We start from the raw sequence: 14651 nt of genomic DNA, 5'->3' as shown, positions 1-14651 counted from the left end.
CGGATTATCGTTGGAGATGTCCTAATAGTGTGATTATACGAGCATCAAACGGTTGAAGAGATGCCCGACGAGACAAGCATTCCAGTAAAGCGCACATGCATAACGATTCCCCATCATCAATTCGGGTCAGCGTGGGCAACCGTTTGTCGTCGACATCTCGGCTACCCCACATATATTTTGTCCTCTGGCCCACACGCCACTGAGAGAGCACTCCAGCGACTCCAGCCCCGTCACGCGTCCACACCTCTCACGTGTGGAAAAAATATATAAAAAAACCCGAGCAGGTATACGTTCCTCTCGCCTCGTCCTCCCCACAAATTCCCGACCCTGCCAAATCCCAATCGCTTTTAAATTCGAGATTTTTATTTATTGTCCGCCTTCCCGGAACCGCAGCTGCCTCGCTGCCCCGGTGCTGCTGCTGCTGCTCCCCTCCCACCCGCCGCGCGCCGCCGACGCCTCCGCCGATGGACCGGGAACAAGGTAAGGCAGCGGCGAGCCTGCCGGATTTGGGAGCGACTGTGGCTAATTCTGGGGACGATTCCCGTTGGTGTGCAGTGACGGAGTTCCTGGGCCAGGTGCCGCTCCTGCAGTGCCTCCCCGGCTCCTCCATCCGCAGGATCGCCGAGGCCGTCCAGGTCAAGCACTACGGTGAGTCGCGCGCGCCGCCCCCCGTCCTTGTGCTGTAGCGCCCCCTAGATCGACCGGTCGGCCCACCGGGCTTGCCTGGTTCAGGCGAGCGCAGCCTAAATCTGGCTTGCCTCAGTTCAGAGTACTCTGTACTGAAGGATGCTCTCTGTGTCGGTCAGTGATGTCTGATGTGACTCCCATGATTTGTATTAGTTCACTGTACTTCAAACCGCGCACATGATTCTGTATGCATCTCATGATTCTGCACTGGCGTTGCGATCTGCATAAATAGAAAATTTTAACCATCGAGAGCAACTGCATGCAAATTAGGCTGCTAAAAAACTGGGCGCTGCATTTCAGTGCGTACCTATTAACTAGATGTTGTTTAGCCCTTGACTCTTCGGTGTATGCGCTTACCTGGAGTGGTGGTGATTTTGTATTCATTGATTGTGGTGTGGGGTCAAGTTGATTTATGCATCTTGTTTTCATGGTGGTATTTTGCAGAACCTGGTGATTATGTCGCCCGTGAAGGTGAACCCGTGGATGGCCTTTGCATCATATTGGATGGGCAGGTATTGGTCATGCTAGTTCTTGCTTCACTTATTTACAGAGACACCTTTCTTTGACAGAATGGCAGAGTTCATTATAATGCTGCTGTTCACTATGAGAGGTCCTGATTACTATCTGAAAAACAATACTATATCAGCAAATTTGAATGGGTTGGGTGCTTCATTTTCGGCATTACAGATAGAAGATCATTCGTTGGCCTACTCGTAGGCTTGTAAATAACTTTTTTCTATTTGTCATCAATGCATCGATAAGCGAGGCTTTTTGCGATTTCTCAAAATGATGAAACATAATTTGTTACAAGAACTATTTTCTTTCTAAGTTGCTGGGAAATCATGCAAAGAAAAGAGTGATGTTCAATTTCTCTATCGTTGGTTATTTGCATTCCTGCTCTGGGGGAAAGACTAAACCTGAGTTTTATAGTTCCAGACCTTCAGAGTAAAATTCCTATCTCAACAGCCAAGAAAGTATTGCTCTATCAAAGAATTCTTTAATTTGAAAGACATTGTCATTATCTTGCAGGCTGAAGTTTCTGCTCCTGCAAACACAGAAGAAGCAAACCGTCCAGACTATGTGTTAAATAAGTATGACTACTTTGGTTACGGTAAGACATCTCTATACATGATTTTAGTTTTGTTATGGACAGTATCTATTTTCATCATGTATGTCCATATTTTGCTTGAAAAGACTAACAGTTTGTATTTCATGTATTTTTTTGGATAACTCCTAATGTTTTGTATTGTTTTATAGGGACCAATAGTTCTGTACATCAAGTAAATGTTATTGCGGTGACAAAGGTATAATTTTCCATATTCTGTTTTCTAACTTGATATTTTATTAGCTTTAGGATTTCCGTTTGCAGTGATATTAGCTGATGGCTTTTCCAAATCCAATAGTTGGCTTTAGCTTATTGTTATTCATGTATTGCAGCTGTCCTGCTTTGTATTGCCAAGTCAATATGGACATCTGCTGCAAACCAAGACAATTTGGAATGCAGAAGAAACACCTGAAAGCCATTCATTGATGGAACAAATTTTACATTTAGAGAAATTAGAGGTATGTCTAGATAGATGTATGCTTGTATCTATGATATTTCTATTTTGTCAAGGTATCATGTCTCAGTTTGCTCACTGTACTGGAGGAATGATGATCAGACATACTAATTGCTTAAATCGTAACATTTATGCTATGTCTGCTAACTTTGATTTAATATCATCGTTGGCCATTGTATTTTATTGACATTTCCTAAAAGAAAGAAATACAAGAGCAAATTTGGCAGTTTCAGTTTTGCATCTCATGGTCTACAAGTTAAAGAGACAAGCATGCTATCATAATAATTTACAGTTTACTTCCTGATCTTGCTTACCTTAATTCATATCTATTTTGTAGGTTGATATCTTTCGTGGATTTACTTTGCCAGAAGCTCCAACTTTTAATCAAGTTTTTGGAGGACAATTGATTGGGCAGGCATGCTTCAACCACTCTCTTAGTTGCTGTCATCTATATCTGCCAACTGCATGTATTTGACCGCCTCATTTCTATGCTCTGGAGGGATATCCTAGTTCCTATATTTAAGTATGAATATGTGAATCACCGAGTCAATGCTAAAAGGAAGCTTCTTAAGCATGCTTCTGAATTCCCTCAACTTTTAGAAACATATAGTTCACATGTATGAGTATCTCCACAAGAAACAGTTCAGTAACAGATATACATTTTATGTTTGAATAATGCAATCAACTTTCTTCAAGACAGCTCTGTTGCATTGTTGTTGGCGATGTTTATCCTTTTGGTATTTTCTTTCATAATGTGTTATCAACCTTATTGCTAATTAGCTTCTTCAATGAAATTAAGTTATCAAAGTTGTTCACATAAATGTTCCTTTTGAATGCCTGTACGAATTCATTTGAATTAAGACCAGAAGATCCAGAATTCACCTTTGTGAACTCGCTTGGTGATTATAGATTTCTAGGAACTCTTTATATTTTTATTTGAAGTTCTGAACTCGGGACAAGATCAAATAGAAATCTTCTTTGTCATGGTTGCTGTTAACTGTAGATTTTTTAATACAATACTTGGAACCCAGGTAAGTCTCAGCTTTTCTGTTATTTAAATGGTGTTCACTCAAGATATCAAATGGAAACCAGTCAGTTTTTTTTTTCATTATCAAATGAAACCAGCAGTCCATACATCAGCTCACTTAGGGAGCAGTTCAGCAGAAAGAAAAATAGCTAGACAGAAAGGTTTTAGAACATAACACAGGCAGTAAAACTAGTCAGTATTTGACACTATGAACCTTATTCTGATTCAGTTATTTGTGTTTGGTTAAAAAGCACTGCTTGGTCAGTGGTCATCATAACTCACTCCCTACACTCCCATACAAGAGAAAAAACATTTACTGTAAAACTGACTAGTTTTCACTATAAAGGGGGGTAGAATAAAAGCTTTGCACATCATTGCCAATGGTTTTCACTATGTCTTAACCTTCATGCAGGCACTAGCAGCAGCATCCAAGACTGTCGATTGCCTGAAACTTGTGCATAGTCTGCATGCAATTTTTCTAATAGCAGGAGACAATAACAGTAAGAATATTATAAACTTTGTGTTCATTTTGTCCATAACAGGGGGCAAGCAGAAACTAAAGTCTGGCCTATAATTATCAGTACTGTACTCGTATTAATGCCCTGTTCTGTAATTATCCTTTTAAGTTTTGATCGTTAATGCATTATCCTTTTGTTCAAACAAAACTATGTTTATATCTGTCTTTGTTATGTCCTCTGCTATATAGTGCCAATAATATATCAAGTGCATCGGGAGCGTGATGGAACCAGCTTTGCCACCAGAAAAGTGGAGGCAAAGCAGAAAGGCCTTGTTATGTTCACTTTAATTGTTTCTTTCCAGGTGATTATCCTTAAAGTTGTATAAATAATTATAGCAGAATAGTTAGGCAAGTTTTAGTTATTTTTAACACTCCCAGTGATATAACCAGGGGAAGCGTGTACCTTGTTCATGTTGAGAATATTAGACAGTAGCTCAAACGACAGTTTTGTACCTAGTAGCTTCCGAAATGTTGTGTCAAATAGTTGTTCCTTAGTTTATTAGTGTTTAAACCCCCTAAACTATATCATCTGTCCAAACTCTTCTGCACAAAAAATGAAAAAAAGGAGTGCCAGACTGAACAGAGAATTGTGTTCACTATCTCAATACTAGGTTCATATGTTCCTAAGAGGTTTCCATGATAATCAAATCAAGCATGAATAGACATACTATACAAAGTTTTAAGTTATTAAATTTTAAACCCAGAGTTGTTTTGCTATATCCGCTGCCAATAGATCAATTCAATTATTTGTCCCAAACAACAATCAGCATATATGTATCAAAGTGAAGTAATAAATTTGTCCAAGAGTACAACTAGCGAAATGATACTACTAGGCGATACATTGGAGGATCAGCCCCACTAAAGTAATCTACTATACAAAGAAGAAAGGGTGTCTAACTTCTGTTCTGGTTCTTTTGCAGAAGGAAGAATTAGGGTTTGAGCATCAGGCTGCAATCATGCCTGTCGTTCCTCCTCCAGAACAGGCAAGGATTTTTGTCACTTTCCTCTGATGCCCTTGGGGAAATAGTCTTGGAACTAATAAGTAATCAAATGCAGCTCCTGAATATGGAGGAGATACGGGAAAGAAGACTCACTGATCCACGGTTTCCGATGTAAATTTTCTTGACTACGAATCATATGTTTTGCTAGTTGGCTAAACTAACTGTTTTAACTTAAAAATATTCACCTTAAGATGCAACATCTTCTGAACTGTTAGAAAAGCATGATTGTTTATGTGTTTATTAGTTTTCAAGTGGATCCCCCATTCTGGTAATGGCACTAGTTCGATGACACATTTGGAATAACAGTAATAACAACAATTAAGCCTTTAGTCCCAAAAAAGTTGGCGTAGGCTAGAGGTGAAACCCATAAGATTCATTTAGAATATTATAATTATATACTTCTTAAGCTTCAGTTGTCATATGAATATGACAGTACATTCATTTCTTTATCACATGCTGTCATACCTGAGTCCTGACAGTTCAGTAATCTGCAGGCAATATAGGAACTCAGCTGCCAAGAAAAAGTTTGTACCTTGGCCCATTGAAATGAGGTTCTGCCAAGATTCTAAATCTCAACATGAACCAAGGTAAGTTTGCGATGAAATTTTTTTGCGGCCTTGAGATTCACTAATCATTTGTTTCTTCGTGGCTCACGGATCTTTTTAGATAGAAATTCTAAGCTTCAGTATAGATTCTCCAGACTAATATTTTTTACATAGATCGTATTGCAATATATGTTTTTCTGATTCAGTAATGCATCTGATTCTTTTCAGCCTGCATTATTGGTTTAGAGCTAGAGGAAAACTTTCGGATGATCCAGCTCTGCATAGGTTGGCCATTTATCGCTGTACATTGGTCATACTTTGAACAGCTGGATATGCTGATGACATTATTCTATGGTATTACAGATGCGTTGTAGCATATGCTTCGGATCTACTATATTCAGGCGTCAGCCTAAATCCGCACCGGAAGAGGGGTTTGAAGACATACTCTCTCAGTCTTGATCACTCGTATGTTTCAAGAGTCATTATCGGGGTTTTTAATTTGCCACATTCGTCCCACCAATAAATGGTCTCTTTTCTGTTGCCTGTTAATGTTTTGCAGGATGTGGTTCCACAAGCCTGTGAAAGCTGATGACTGGTTGTTATATGTGGTAAGCTATTGGCTTGTATCTTCAATCGATCATGATAGGAATAAAATTTGTTCAAGAGGCTCTCATCTCAATGTCATCTTCCCTTCATGAACACAGATCGACAGCCCATCCGCACATGGTGGTAGGGGATTCGTCACCGGACGTATGTTCAACCGGCAAGGAGAGGTATGCACATTAATTTCATTCTTTCAAAGCTCCGACTGTGGTGCTACTTACTCCCTCCGATCCAAAAAAGTGTGTTTTGAACTAAAACTGAACTAAAGCCACGACACTCTTTTTGATTCGTAGGGAGTACTATTTTTCTCATATAAAATAAATTCCATAAATTGTCAGCTCATCGTGTTACTATTTTTCTCATCTAAAATAAATTCCATAAATTGTCAGCTCATCGTGTCGCTGACCCAAGAGGCGTTGATTAGGAGGGCCAAGACACCCGGGCAAACCCCAAGGCCGAAGCTTTGAGATGTGCAGAAGAGCCATGCCTGTACTTTAATATTTTCTTTCCCCTTGCTGTCCCGTATTTTTATCTTATATAGTACACGGAGACAATGGTGAGATTTATGCATAGGAGTACAGCTTACAGCTTGAATTTGGCACACATGCTTATTGTGAACGATTGTATCCTCGCATGCTGATTCACATTCAGGTTTTCCTTTGCATATGTGGATGGCAATTGCCATCAAACACGCCGCACATGAATGTAGACAGATGTACCTCAAATTCAAAGTTTTGTAATCCTGAGGTCATGTAGTACCATTTCAAATATCTGTTCCACGCTCAATTTAAAGTCTCGGGCCTCATGCGAAGAAGTTAAATATATTGCGCCTATTCCACGCATCTGTTAAATTGGCAAAACTATTGATGATGTGATGCTATCCTATACTTGTGACACTATCCTATACTAGTTAAATGCCCGTGCGTTGCTACGGGGCATGATGCATGTAAATGAATTGATTAGATTATTTAGTGGCATAGATACGTAAATGATGAAAATGAATGGTGTCATGGGCCGCATTTCTCATTTCACATTGGTCAGCAATATGAAATTATATGTTCTCACAATGTTGTAATTTCTTCTTCACCTGAAGGTCCACAGAAATAATAGCCATGGTCTCCATCTTGAAAGCGTCAATTTTTAGAAAATGACATTCGTAGGGGTCAAGAGGAAGTTGTTGCATGGGGACACTGAATTTGTTGAGTTTATGTTGATAAATGAAGTGTGAACTATAATTCAAAGGAAGACGCTCACTTCGCTGCATGTTGACTGTTGTTCATTTTATGTTGGCAATATAAGTGTGACCCATATCGCGACCAGGAGTAGATTCCAATTCTGATGCTTCTTAGGTAAGTATTTAGTTGGTTTAGAAAATGCAAATGAATATGTCAAAAGAAAAGAATTTCTCAAGTCATGCTATATAGGCAATAGTAATTGTTTACATGCCAACTTAAAATAAGTAACATGTGTGCGCCGACTAACGACTAATATAGGTAGCTAATGGCAAATAATAGTTTATGTTTCTTACAAAAACATATCGTGAAATAACAATAATAACAACCAACTACAAAGGATCAGATTTCTAACTTGGAATGGGGCAAAGAAACATCTCAGTAAAAGTTTTGACCTTGGAATTAAATTAAACATTTCCACAATCATGAAAAATGGTGAACATGACACAAGAAATATCTCCAAACTTTCTTTCGGGTGCATATAACTGTTTGTAGTACAATTAGGCATCTCAATGTAGTACAATTTTGAATTTGAAAACCTGAGAGAACGAATTGCTAAGCTCAGTTCTCTCTACAAAAAGTCAAAGGCTTCCTTCCCACCAAAGCTTTTCTGCTATCTACACAATCATATATGAGATGGTTTTGCAGAACATGTATCCTAAGATCGTTAAGGAGCCATTCAGTCAGTACTCATAAGCCTAACTCATGCCTCCACGAGTCCTTTACTACGTCTTTTCTTCTTCCTGACCTTCCCCTCCTTTGCACCTGCTCGACCTTTCTCTTCGACTTTGGTTTCTATTCTCATGAAAATTGGCTTTGGTTCCATCATTGCCTGGCCTGCTTTAAGGGCTCCCCATTTGGTATCATACTACAGGACAGTTAACATAGGTTTGTAAGCAAATTGTGCCATAGGGAAATCTTGATATTAAAGATTTTCTATTTAGTTTTTTTATCATTAGTTTGCTGTATCAAGAAAAACAAAGGAATTGCAGGTGGTTTTAAGATAGAGCATCCTTATTGAGATGACTTAGATCAGGGAGGAGAAGATGCACAAACTCGCCTTACAAAAAACAGACGGGAAAGATCATGAACATTGTTGTCTTTCTATTGACGAAGAATAAAATAGAGCATTGGGAAGATGATAAATAGAAGAGAAGCAAATTGTCTTGCAGTCGATAGGAACCATTTGGAACTTACAACTTGGATGCTGGGAGATGGACATCTATTTTTTTTTCTCTGGTTAAAATTGGAACTGGGAGTCTAGATGTGTTATATAAGAACATAAATGTTTTCTAGTAAGTTAAGAAATGAGATGTTACAACATGGCTGCATTGTTAAGGTATAGTGAAGCACAATAATGTTGATTCATTCAGCAACATATTAAAATCTCAGACCAAGTTCAGGTGGCTTATAACCTTCTTATGGGACATGGACCCACTATATGAATGTGCTATACATTGTCATCAATGCATTACTCAGGTGCTAGATTAACATTAAAATTTCCATGCAAATGAACTGAATCGCGTACCAAAGTCAGGGGAATTTCGAATTAGAACTCTATATATTTATTCAAGCATAGTATGAAAAAAATGGAAAATCAGTCCAAAATATAGATAAGAGTGTGTTCGTTTGTGAGTCAAACGATCGATTTCTCGTATATTTTTTTTGGAAAAACGTGATGTTCTGCAATAACATGAGAGAAGTTTGGAGAGGTTGAAAGCAATGAGGAGGTGAATCAATTCGATGCGTAGAGGAGTGAAGAGTCAAGTCGAACTTTCAATACCAGAAGCAGTTTCAGTGCAATCAACACTAAGACCATACTGGACTTTGTGGTGGCAAAAATAATTTATTTATTTAGGATAAAGATTATATGTCCTATTTACAATCTTCATAAAATAATAGGTTATTTGGTAAGTTTGCTGATAGGAATTTTGTGAGAGCTTTTGCAGAGCACTGTTCGACGAAGTAGTTTTAGTGGCATGGCATGCATATACAAATACACTATTTTGCTTCGTAGAACGCATGAAGCTGGTAATTTGCTGAAATCAGATTTAGCTAGTAGTATTTGGATCATTATCAAAGTACAAAACTCATTGCTAGACATATTAGAGTCACTAAATGGGCTCTCTGATATCCCAACTGAATGCCTAACTTATCATATTTTCAATAAGTAGCAGCTATACTCAACTCTGAAACTGTAAATAAAAAAAACGTATGTATTATTTAAAATACACCAATGAAATATGGATCCCATAGCTACAGTTGCAGGAAAACTTTCATATAAATGAAATGTATTTAAAAAGCCTATCTAGTTCCGTTCTCAAACTCAAAAAGAACCATATAAGCAGAAACATGTACAATTCAACTGAACCATACATCTATCTTAATATTTGCACGGCAACAATGTTAAAATCTTACTACAAATCAACCAAGAAAAGTATACCATATTGCACTTGATTTAGATAGATCTAAGAAACAGGTAAATCTGAAATGTCAAATGTATAGGAAAATATTTGGGGTCAAGAATCTACCTCCCTTAATTCTGGAGGACAAAATTAGTAGTTGTACCCTACAGATAATCTGATATTTCAACAACATTCAAATACTCTCCACACTAATAGTAGTTGTAAAGATCCTATAAACGTCAGGGTGAACTGGTTGGTCGGTGGTTCATTTGTGGATGTGGAGAACACATGTATACTGCAGGGTTACACTGAATGCGATGCAGATCAACCAAAGCTTGTTCTTCTCCGCTTCCTAGAACACATAATCTAGTCAAGAGCAGTCCATTCCATTCTATGTGGTTGGAAAACAACAACTTTGTGATTATTTGTAACATGCTATGCATCTAAACCAACAAACATACAACTACGAAAATATTGGTACAATGAAAATTATTCATTAGCTCTTCTCAAAGATCATTTCCTCAAATTTGAGGCTATGCATTGGGAAAATATAGATTTAAAAAAATCAAGCAAGAAGTGCACTTTGGTCATGTAAAATCATTTATAACCTAGGAAGGCAGATAATATATAGATATAATGGAGAAATTGAAAACATTTCAAAATTGGTCATTCCTATGCGTGTATACAAACTTAGTTCTAGTAGTACCTAAAATCAGTCGATGGGCTGTGGCGGTATATAAAAGACAAAGGTGACCCCTCAATACACATTTGCATAGAGCTTCTCTATGCAAACGGCCACTGGGGCGCAGCAGTGTGCACTGTGACTACCACATTACACACAATTTTCTTTCTTAACCATGTGCAATGAGATTATCAATGCACACCAGTTATTATTGGGCAGAAAGTAAGCCCTGCATTCAGCAAATACCAGACATTCACAACATGACCCATCCTGTTTAAGTTTGAACTGATAATTTTGAGTTCCTCATATGCCATGCTTGCCCCACAATTACCGTGCTATACCTCAATTAGCTCTGAAAAGTATTCATGTTGCTAAAACTGAAAAGACTGACAATCACAGTGCTAGAAATACTACCATAACAAATTACTTCTTTGATACACATATTGGTAAGTTGTTATTATATAGTGTTCAGTAAGATTATCTTAGTTGATATCCGATAACTTCTGCTTAATATATGAGCATCATAATGTTCCGAATGCTGACCACATTGTACATCGTATGAGAAAACAGCTAGCAGGAGAATTAAGAGTATATTGCTATTACACAGGCTTCACAATCAGTAGGCAATGTTAGCCTATCGCACATTAATATATTAGAACTACGGGTGACAAAACAGGAACATGTACCGCCTTGCCTTTCACATATAATGTTCAGAAACGGGTTACCAAAGAGTACACAGCCTGGAGAAGTGAGCAAAATAGCCACACACTGACACACACACACACACACACGCACACATTGATTAAATACATCTGAACAAAATGTTACTCCCTCTGCCTAAAAATGTAAGACATAAAAAAATGGTACTACTTGAATCAGGCTATTTCAACGCCAACATGTTACATTTTGAGACAGAGGGAGTACATCCATAGTGTAAATGTCAATGCTTTGTCAGTAATAGATCCCGCCTAAGTACTACTTGAATCAGGCTATTTCAACACCAACATGTTAAAAATGGTACAATTGCTGAGTGAGCAAGCAGCCCACGCGTAATAGATAAAACAGAAGCACGATATCAACGCTACCGCCTTCTTTGGAAAACAGGATGTATGTTCAAATTCAACTGCTCCACCTTCTCCATACGAGCAACACATTCATTCATTCTCTCAAGCACCTTAGGCATCGCCGAGATATTTGCCTCGGTCTTGGACTTGAACAACTTTAGCTTTTCAGTAATATTTTGTTCAGCTTCGGCGTGCGAGGTTCCAACGGCAGGTTGTGCTTCAACTGGAACTTCTGCAATATCCATAATGGTGTCAGCCTTGGTGTACTACCATTTTTTTGTAAATTGTCACTGTATTACTATACGTTTGCCCTTTATTCATGCCATGACAACTGATGTTTAATCTATCATGGTTGCAAAGTAGCAGCCTGAGCTTGTAGTCAGGTATTTTTCGAGTAAATAACAGCAAAATTCGTAGGGGCTGACTTCTGAGTTCTGATGATGTGACACACATATTTAGTTGAATTTGCAAAGGAGAAAACAGGGCGAGAAAAATAGCAGTCCACTTTTTTAGCTTTCGCATTTGAAAGGGCAAATAATTCTGGGTTACAGTTATCTCAGCAATTGCCGACCAGATAACAAACCCAGCTAAAACCACAATGCATCCAATCAGGATTCACTCTGCCAGCTCACACCTTATAAAATAACCATGCAACATGTTTTCTTACACATAATATATGTCAAACTTTACATAATTCCCCGTCACTCACAGTAAAACACAACAATCCTGTAAGGTCAAATGATAAATTGCCAACATTTCGTTTCTTAACTGAACTAAGTTGAGATTACCATAAGAAGAAATAAGCATGAATTTCTAGGTTCTGTTTCACGCTGCAGTCGGTTATGATGATCATGTCTGCCTAACAAAATTACGCCTATTTTGCTGTTTGGCTAACAAAGCTTCTCTCTGTTTTCGTGGTTATATTTCCACGACTGATTATAAAGTTAGTTCTGCACAACACAACAAAGCTTAGCAAGCACAAGCTGAGCCTTAGCAAATATTGTCAACTACAAGTGGCAATCAAATAACTTACCTAGACTAGAAATCAATGATTCCTATGATTATTTGAGGAAAAATTGTGCAAACAGAAACAAATCCCTCCCTCCGTTTCTCTCAATAGCTCAAGAGTGTCAACATAGATCCAAAATGCTGGCTTTTACCCATGTCTCCCTATTCCCAAGCCCTGACTAGCAGTAAATCACAAACGGGGGCATTTTTCTATGTGTACTTCAAGCACTACCGGCAAATCATACAAATCTCCAAAATGGGGACGAATTAACCGGAAACCCTAGTACCGGAGAGAGGCCGGAAGCGCGCATACCGACGAGGCAGGCGGGCGGGCGGAGGGCGACGAGGCGCGATACTGTCGCGTCGATGAAGCGGGCGGCGGCGTCACGGCGGTGCTCGAGTATCCGGCGGCCCAGATCGGCCACCTCCCTCTCCAGCTCCTCAATGTCCTCCTCGTCCGCCGCCTGGTCCGCCCCTAAGGAGGTGGAGGAGGAGGGGACGGCGGAAGATGCAGGGGCCTTGCGCTTTAGGCGGTTGGGCGTTGCTCCGGCTTGGCTCGGCGACGGCGAGCGCCCCGCCATGGGGAGCTAGGAGTGCGGGGGGGAGCGGAGGCGAGCAGAGAAGCGGACCAAGGAGAGGCGAAGAGAGCGATTCAATTTTGGCAGATGGGAGGTGGGACCCGCATTGAAGTTAGCTCGCTTCTCTCTTCTTCTGATGAATCTGAAGAGGGGTCGCTTCTGAAATCTCGAATTCAAATGAAATTGGGCAGAGCAACTCACACAATGTCATTTGAACGGAGCCCCTCTCTCAACCCTAGCCGCCGCCGCCAAGTTTCCCCCTCACGCCGCCGCCATGTTTCTCCCTCACACCGCCGCATCCCCCCCCCCTCCCTCTTCCCCATCTCGCGGCAAGAGGAGTGGCGGTGACATCGATGAGATGGTGGCGGTGATGGCATATTGGAAAAAAGGTATTTTCCTACCTCAAAGATGTATGATCTGTCATCGAAAAGATCCCGTGAGAGTTTGTGTCTCCGGATCTGTTGTCTCTCTTCATATCTTGGCAGTTGATGTGTCCTTCGAGGAGAGCAATTTGACAAACCATTGACGCGATGACTTCGACATTTTTTTCTGTATCCTTTTGCGGCATGGTTCGATTTTTTCAACCGTTTTGACCAATGATGATGGATTGCAAGCTTGTTTTGCATGCGGTGACGCTTCAACCGATGCTTCTTCGATGACTTCTAAATCTCGTCCCAAGGGGGTGAGTGGCTATTGTTGTTTGTAAAGCATGATATGACGAAAGCGTTTGCAGGCGTCCTTTTTTATATAATTGGGTGTAATTTTTTCAACCTGCGATGGGTGGCATATAATCGGAAGAAGAAGAGAAAGGCTAGTACATTTTACAATGTAATTTTATTTTGTATTCGTCGGTTTGTGTCCAATTGTCATTCATATATTGATTATTGTTTTTCTAATAAATATCAGATGTAAGATGCCTTTTAGCTTTGAAAAATAAAAATCTGACAACTTTGAAGATCATGACCGCTTAATCCCAATGTGATGATTATGAAATAATGAAAATGGAAGAAACCAGGACAGATTTTGAATAAGATTGTGTTCACATATATTCCATCCATCTGGAATGTAAAGTGTATTTTGTTTTGGCTAAAACAACATTCAGCATCTCCAACAAGTTCCCCTTCCCATATAAAAAAACTTGATTACGCCAAGCTGAGACAAAAAAAAATTGTGTCAACGGTTCATAAACGCGAAAAAAATTAGGGGACACATATAATCAGCCCAAACTCCCTTCTAGAGGAAAAAAACCTTCCCCTAAATTTGGCGGGAGGCAACCGTTGAAGTTTCATGTTGCCTCCACACCAGCCGCCCCATCGCGCCACCTCGCCCCGTTATGCTGCCCGGTCGCCTCGGCCCATCGCTGCCTCTCCACGCAGGGTCGGCCGCCTCGCACCCTCCTCTCCAAGCCACGCGCCCCGAACTCACCAAACCATCCCTGTGACGCCCCCGATTCAATCGTACACTAATCGTACACGTAAACGTGTACGATCAAAAGTAGGGACTCACGGGAAGATATCACAACACAACTCTAAACACAATTTAAAGTCATACAAACATTATATTACAAGCCAGGGGCCTCGAGGCTCGAATACAAGTGCTCGATCACAGGCGATTCAGCGAAAGCAATAATATCTGAGTATAGACATAAGTTAAACAAGGTGCCATAATATGGCTAGCACAAACTGGGATACAGATCGAAGAGGCGCAGGCCTCCTGCCTGGGATCCTCCTGTTGGGGAACGCA

General features: G+C 39.9%; 2 protein-coding genes across 3 annotated transcripts; one reads left to right on the top strand and one right to left on the bottom strand.

The window, feature by feature from the left end:
* Positions 1–319: 319 nt before the first annotated feature.
* On the top strand, positions 320–6725 carry LOC125539372 (acyl-CoA hydrolase 2-like). Of its 2 annotated transcripts, XM_048702814.1 has the most exons (17): positions 320–480; positions 556–648; positions 1132–1199; positions 1717–1798; positions 1945–1991; positions 2125–2250; positions 2584–2661; positions 3686–3773; positions 3980–4092; positions 4711–4773; positions 4847–4902; positions 5286–5378; positions 5565–5621; positions 5700–5801; positions 5896–5944; positions 6041–6109; positions 6329–6725. In XM_048702814.1, the coding sequence occupies exons 1-17, from the start codon at positions 465–467 to the stop codon at positions 6404–6406; spliced, it is 1278 nt and encodes a 425-aa protein (XP_048558771.1). In that variant the 5' UTR covers positions 320–464; the 3' UTR covers positions 6407–6725. The 2 variants fall into 2 exon arrangements, with proteins under 2 accessions (XP_048558771.1, XP_048558770.1); XM_048702813.1 differs by having other exon boundaries at positions 328–648.
* Positions 6726–10923: 4198 nt separating this feature from the next.
* Positions 10924–13012, bottom strand: LOC125533847. The gene is made up of 2 exons (XM_048697179.1): positions 12644–13012; positions 10924–11554 (listed from the first exon to the last, which is right to left on the bottom strand). The coding sequence occupies exons 1-2, from the start codon at positions 12909–12911 to the stop codon at positions 11340–11342; spliced, it is 483 nt and encodes a 160-aa protein (XP_048553136.1). The 5' UTR covers positions 12912–13012; the 3' UTR covers positions 10924–11339.
* Positions 13013–14651: the final 1639 nt, after the last annotated feature.

The sequence above is a fragment of the Triticum urartu genome, chromosome 2, assembly GCF_003073215.2.
Source record: "Triticum urartu cultivar G1812 chromosome 2, Tu2.1, whole genome shotgun sequence".
NCBI classification, from domain to species: Eukaryota; Viridiplantae; Streptophyta; class Magnoliopsida; order Poales; family Poaceae; genus Triticum; species Triticum urartu.
This window is presented reverse-complemented; position numbering and strand designations above follow the sequence as displayed.

Excerpts from the sequence above, each read along its gene's own strand:
- LOC125539372 (XM_048702813.1), top strand. The coding sequence starts at position 465 with ATGGACCGGGAACAAGGTAAGGCAGCGGCGAGCCTGCCGGATTTGGGA. Across the intron at positions 3,774-3,979 it reads AATAGCAGGAGACAATAACA|TGCCAATAATATATCAAGTG; the intron begins GTAAGAATATTA and ends TCTGCTATATAG. Across the intron at positions 4,903-5,285 it reads ACTGATCCACGGTTTCCGAT|GCAATATAGGAACTCAGCTG; the intron begins GTAAATTTTCTT and ends AGTAATCTGCAG.
- LOC125533847 (XM_048697179.1), bottom strand. The coding sequence starts at position 12,911 with ATGGCGGGGCGCTCGCCGTCGCCGAGCCAAGCCGGAGCAACGCCCAAC. Across the intron at positions 11,555-12,643 it reads CCCGCCCGCCTGCCTCGTCG|AAGTTCCAGTTGAAGCACAA; the intron begins GTATGCGCGCTT and ends TGGATATTGCAG.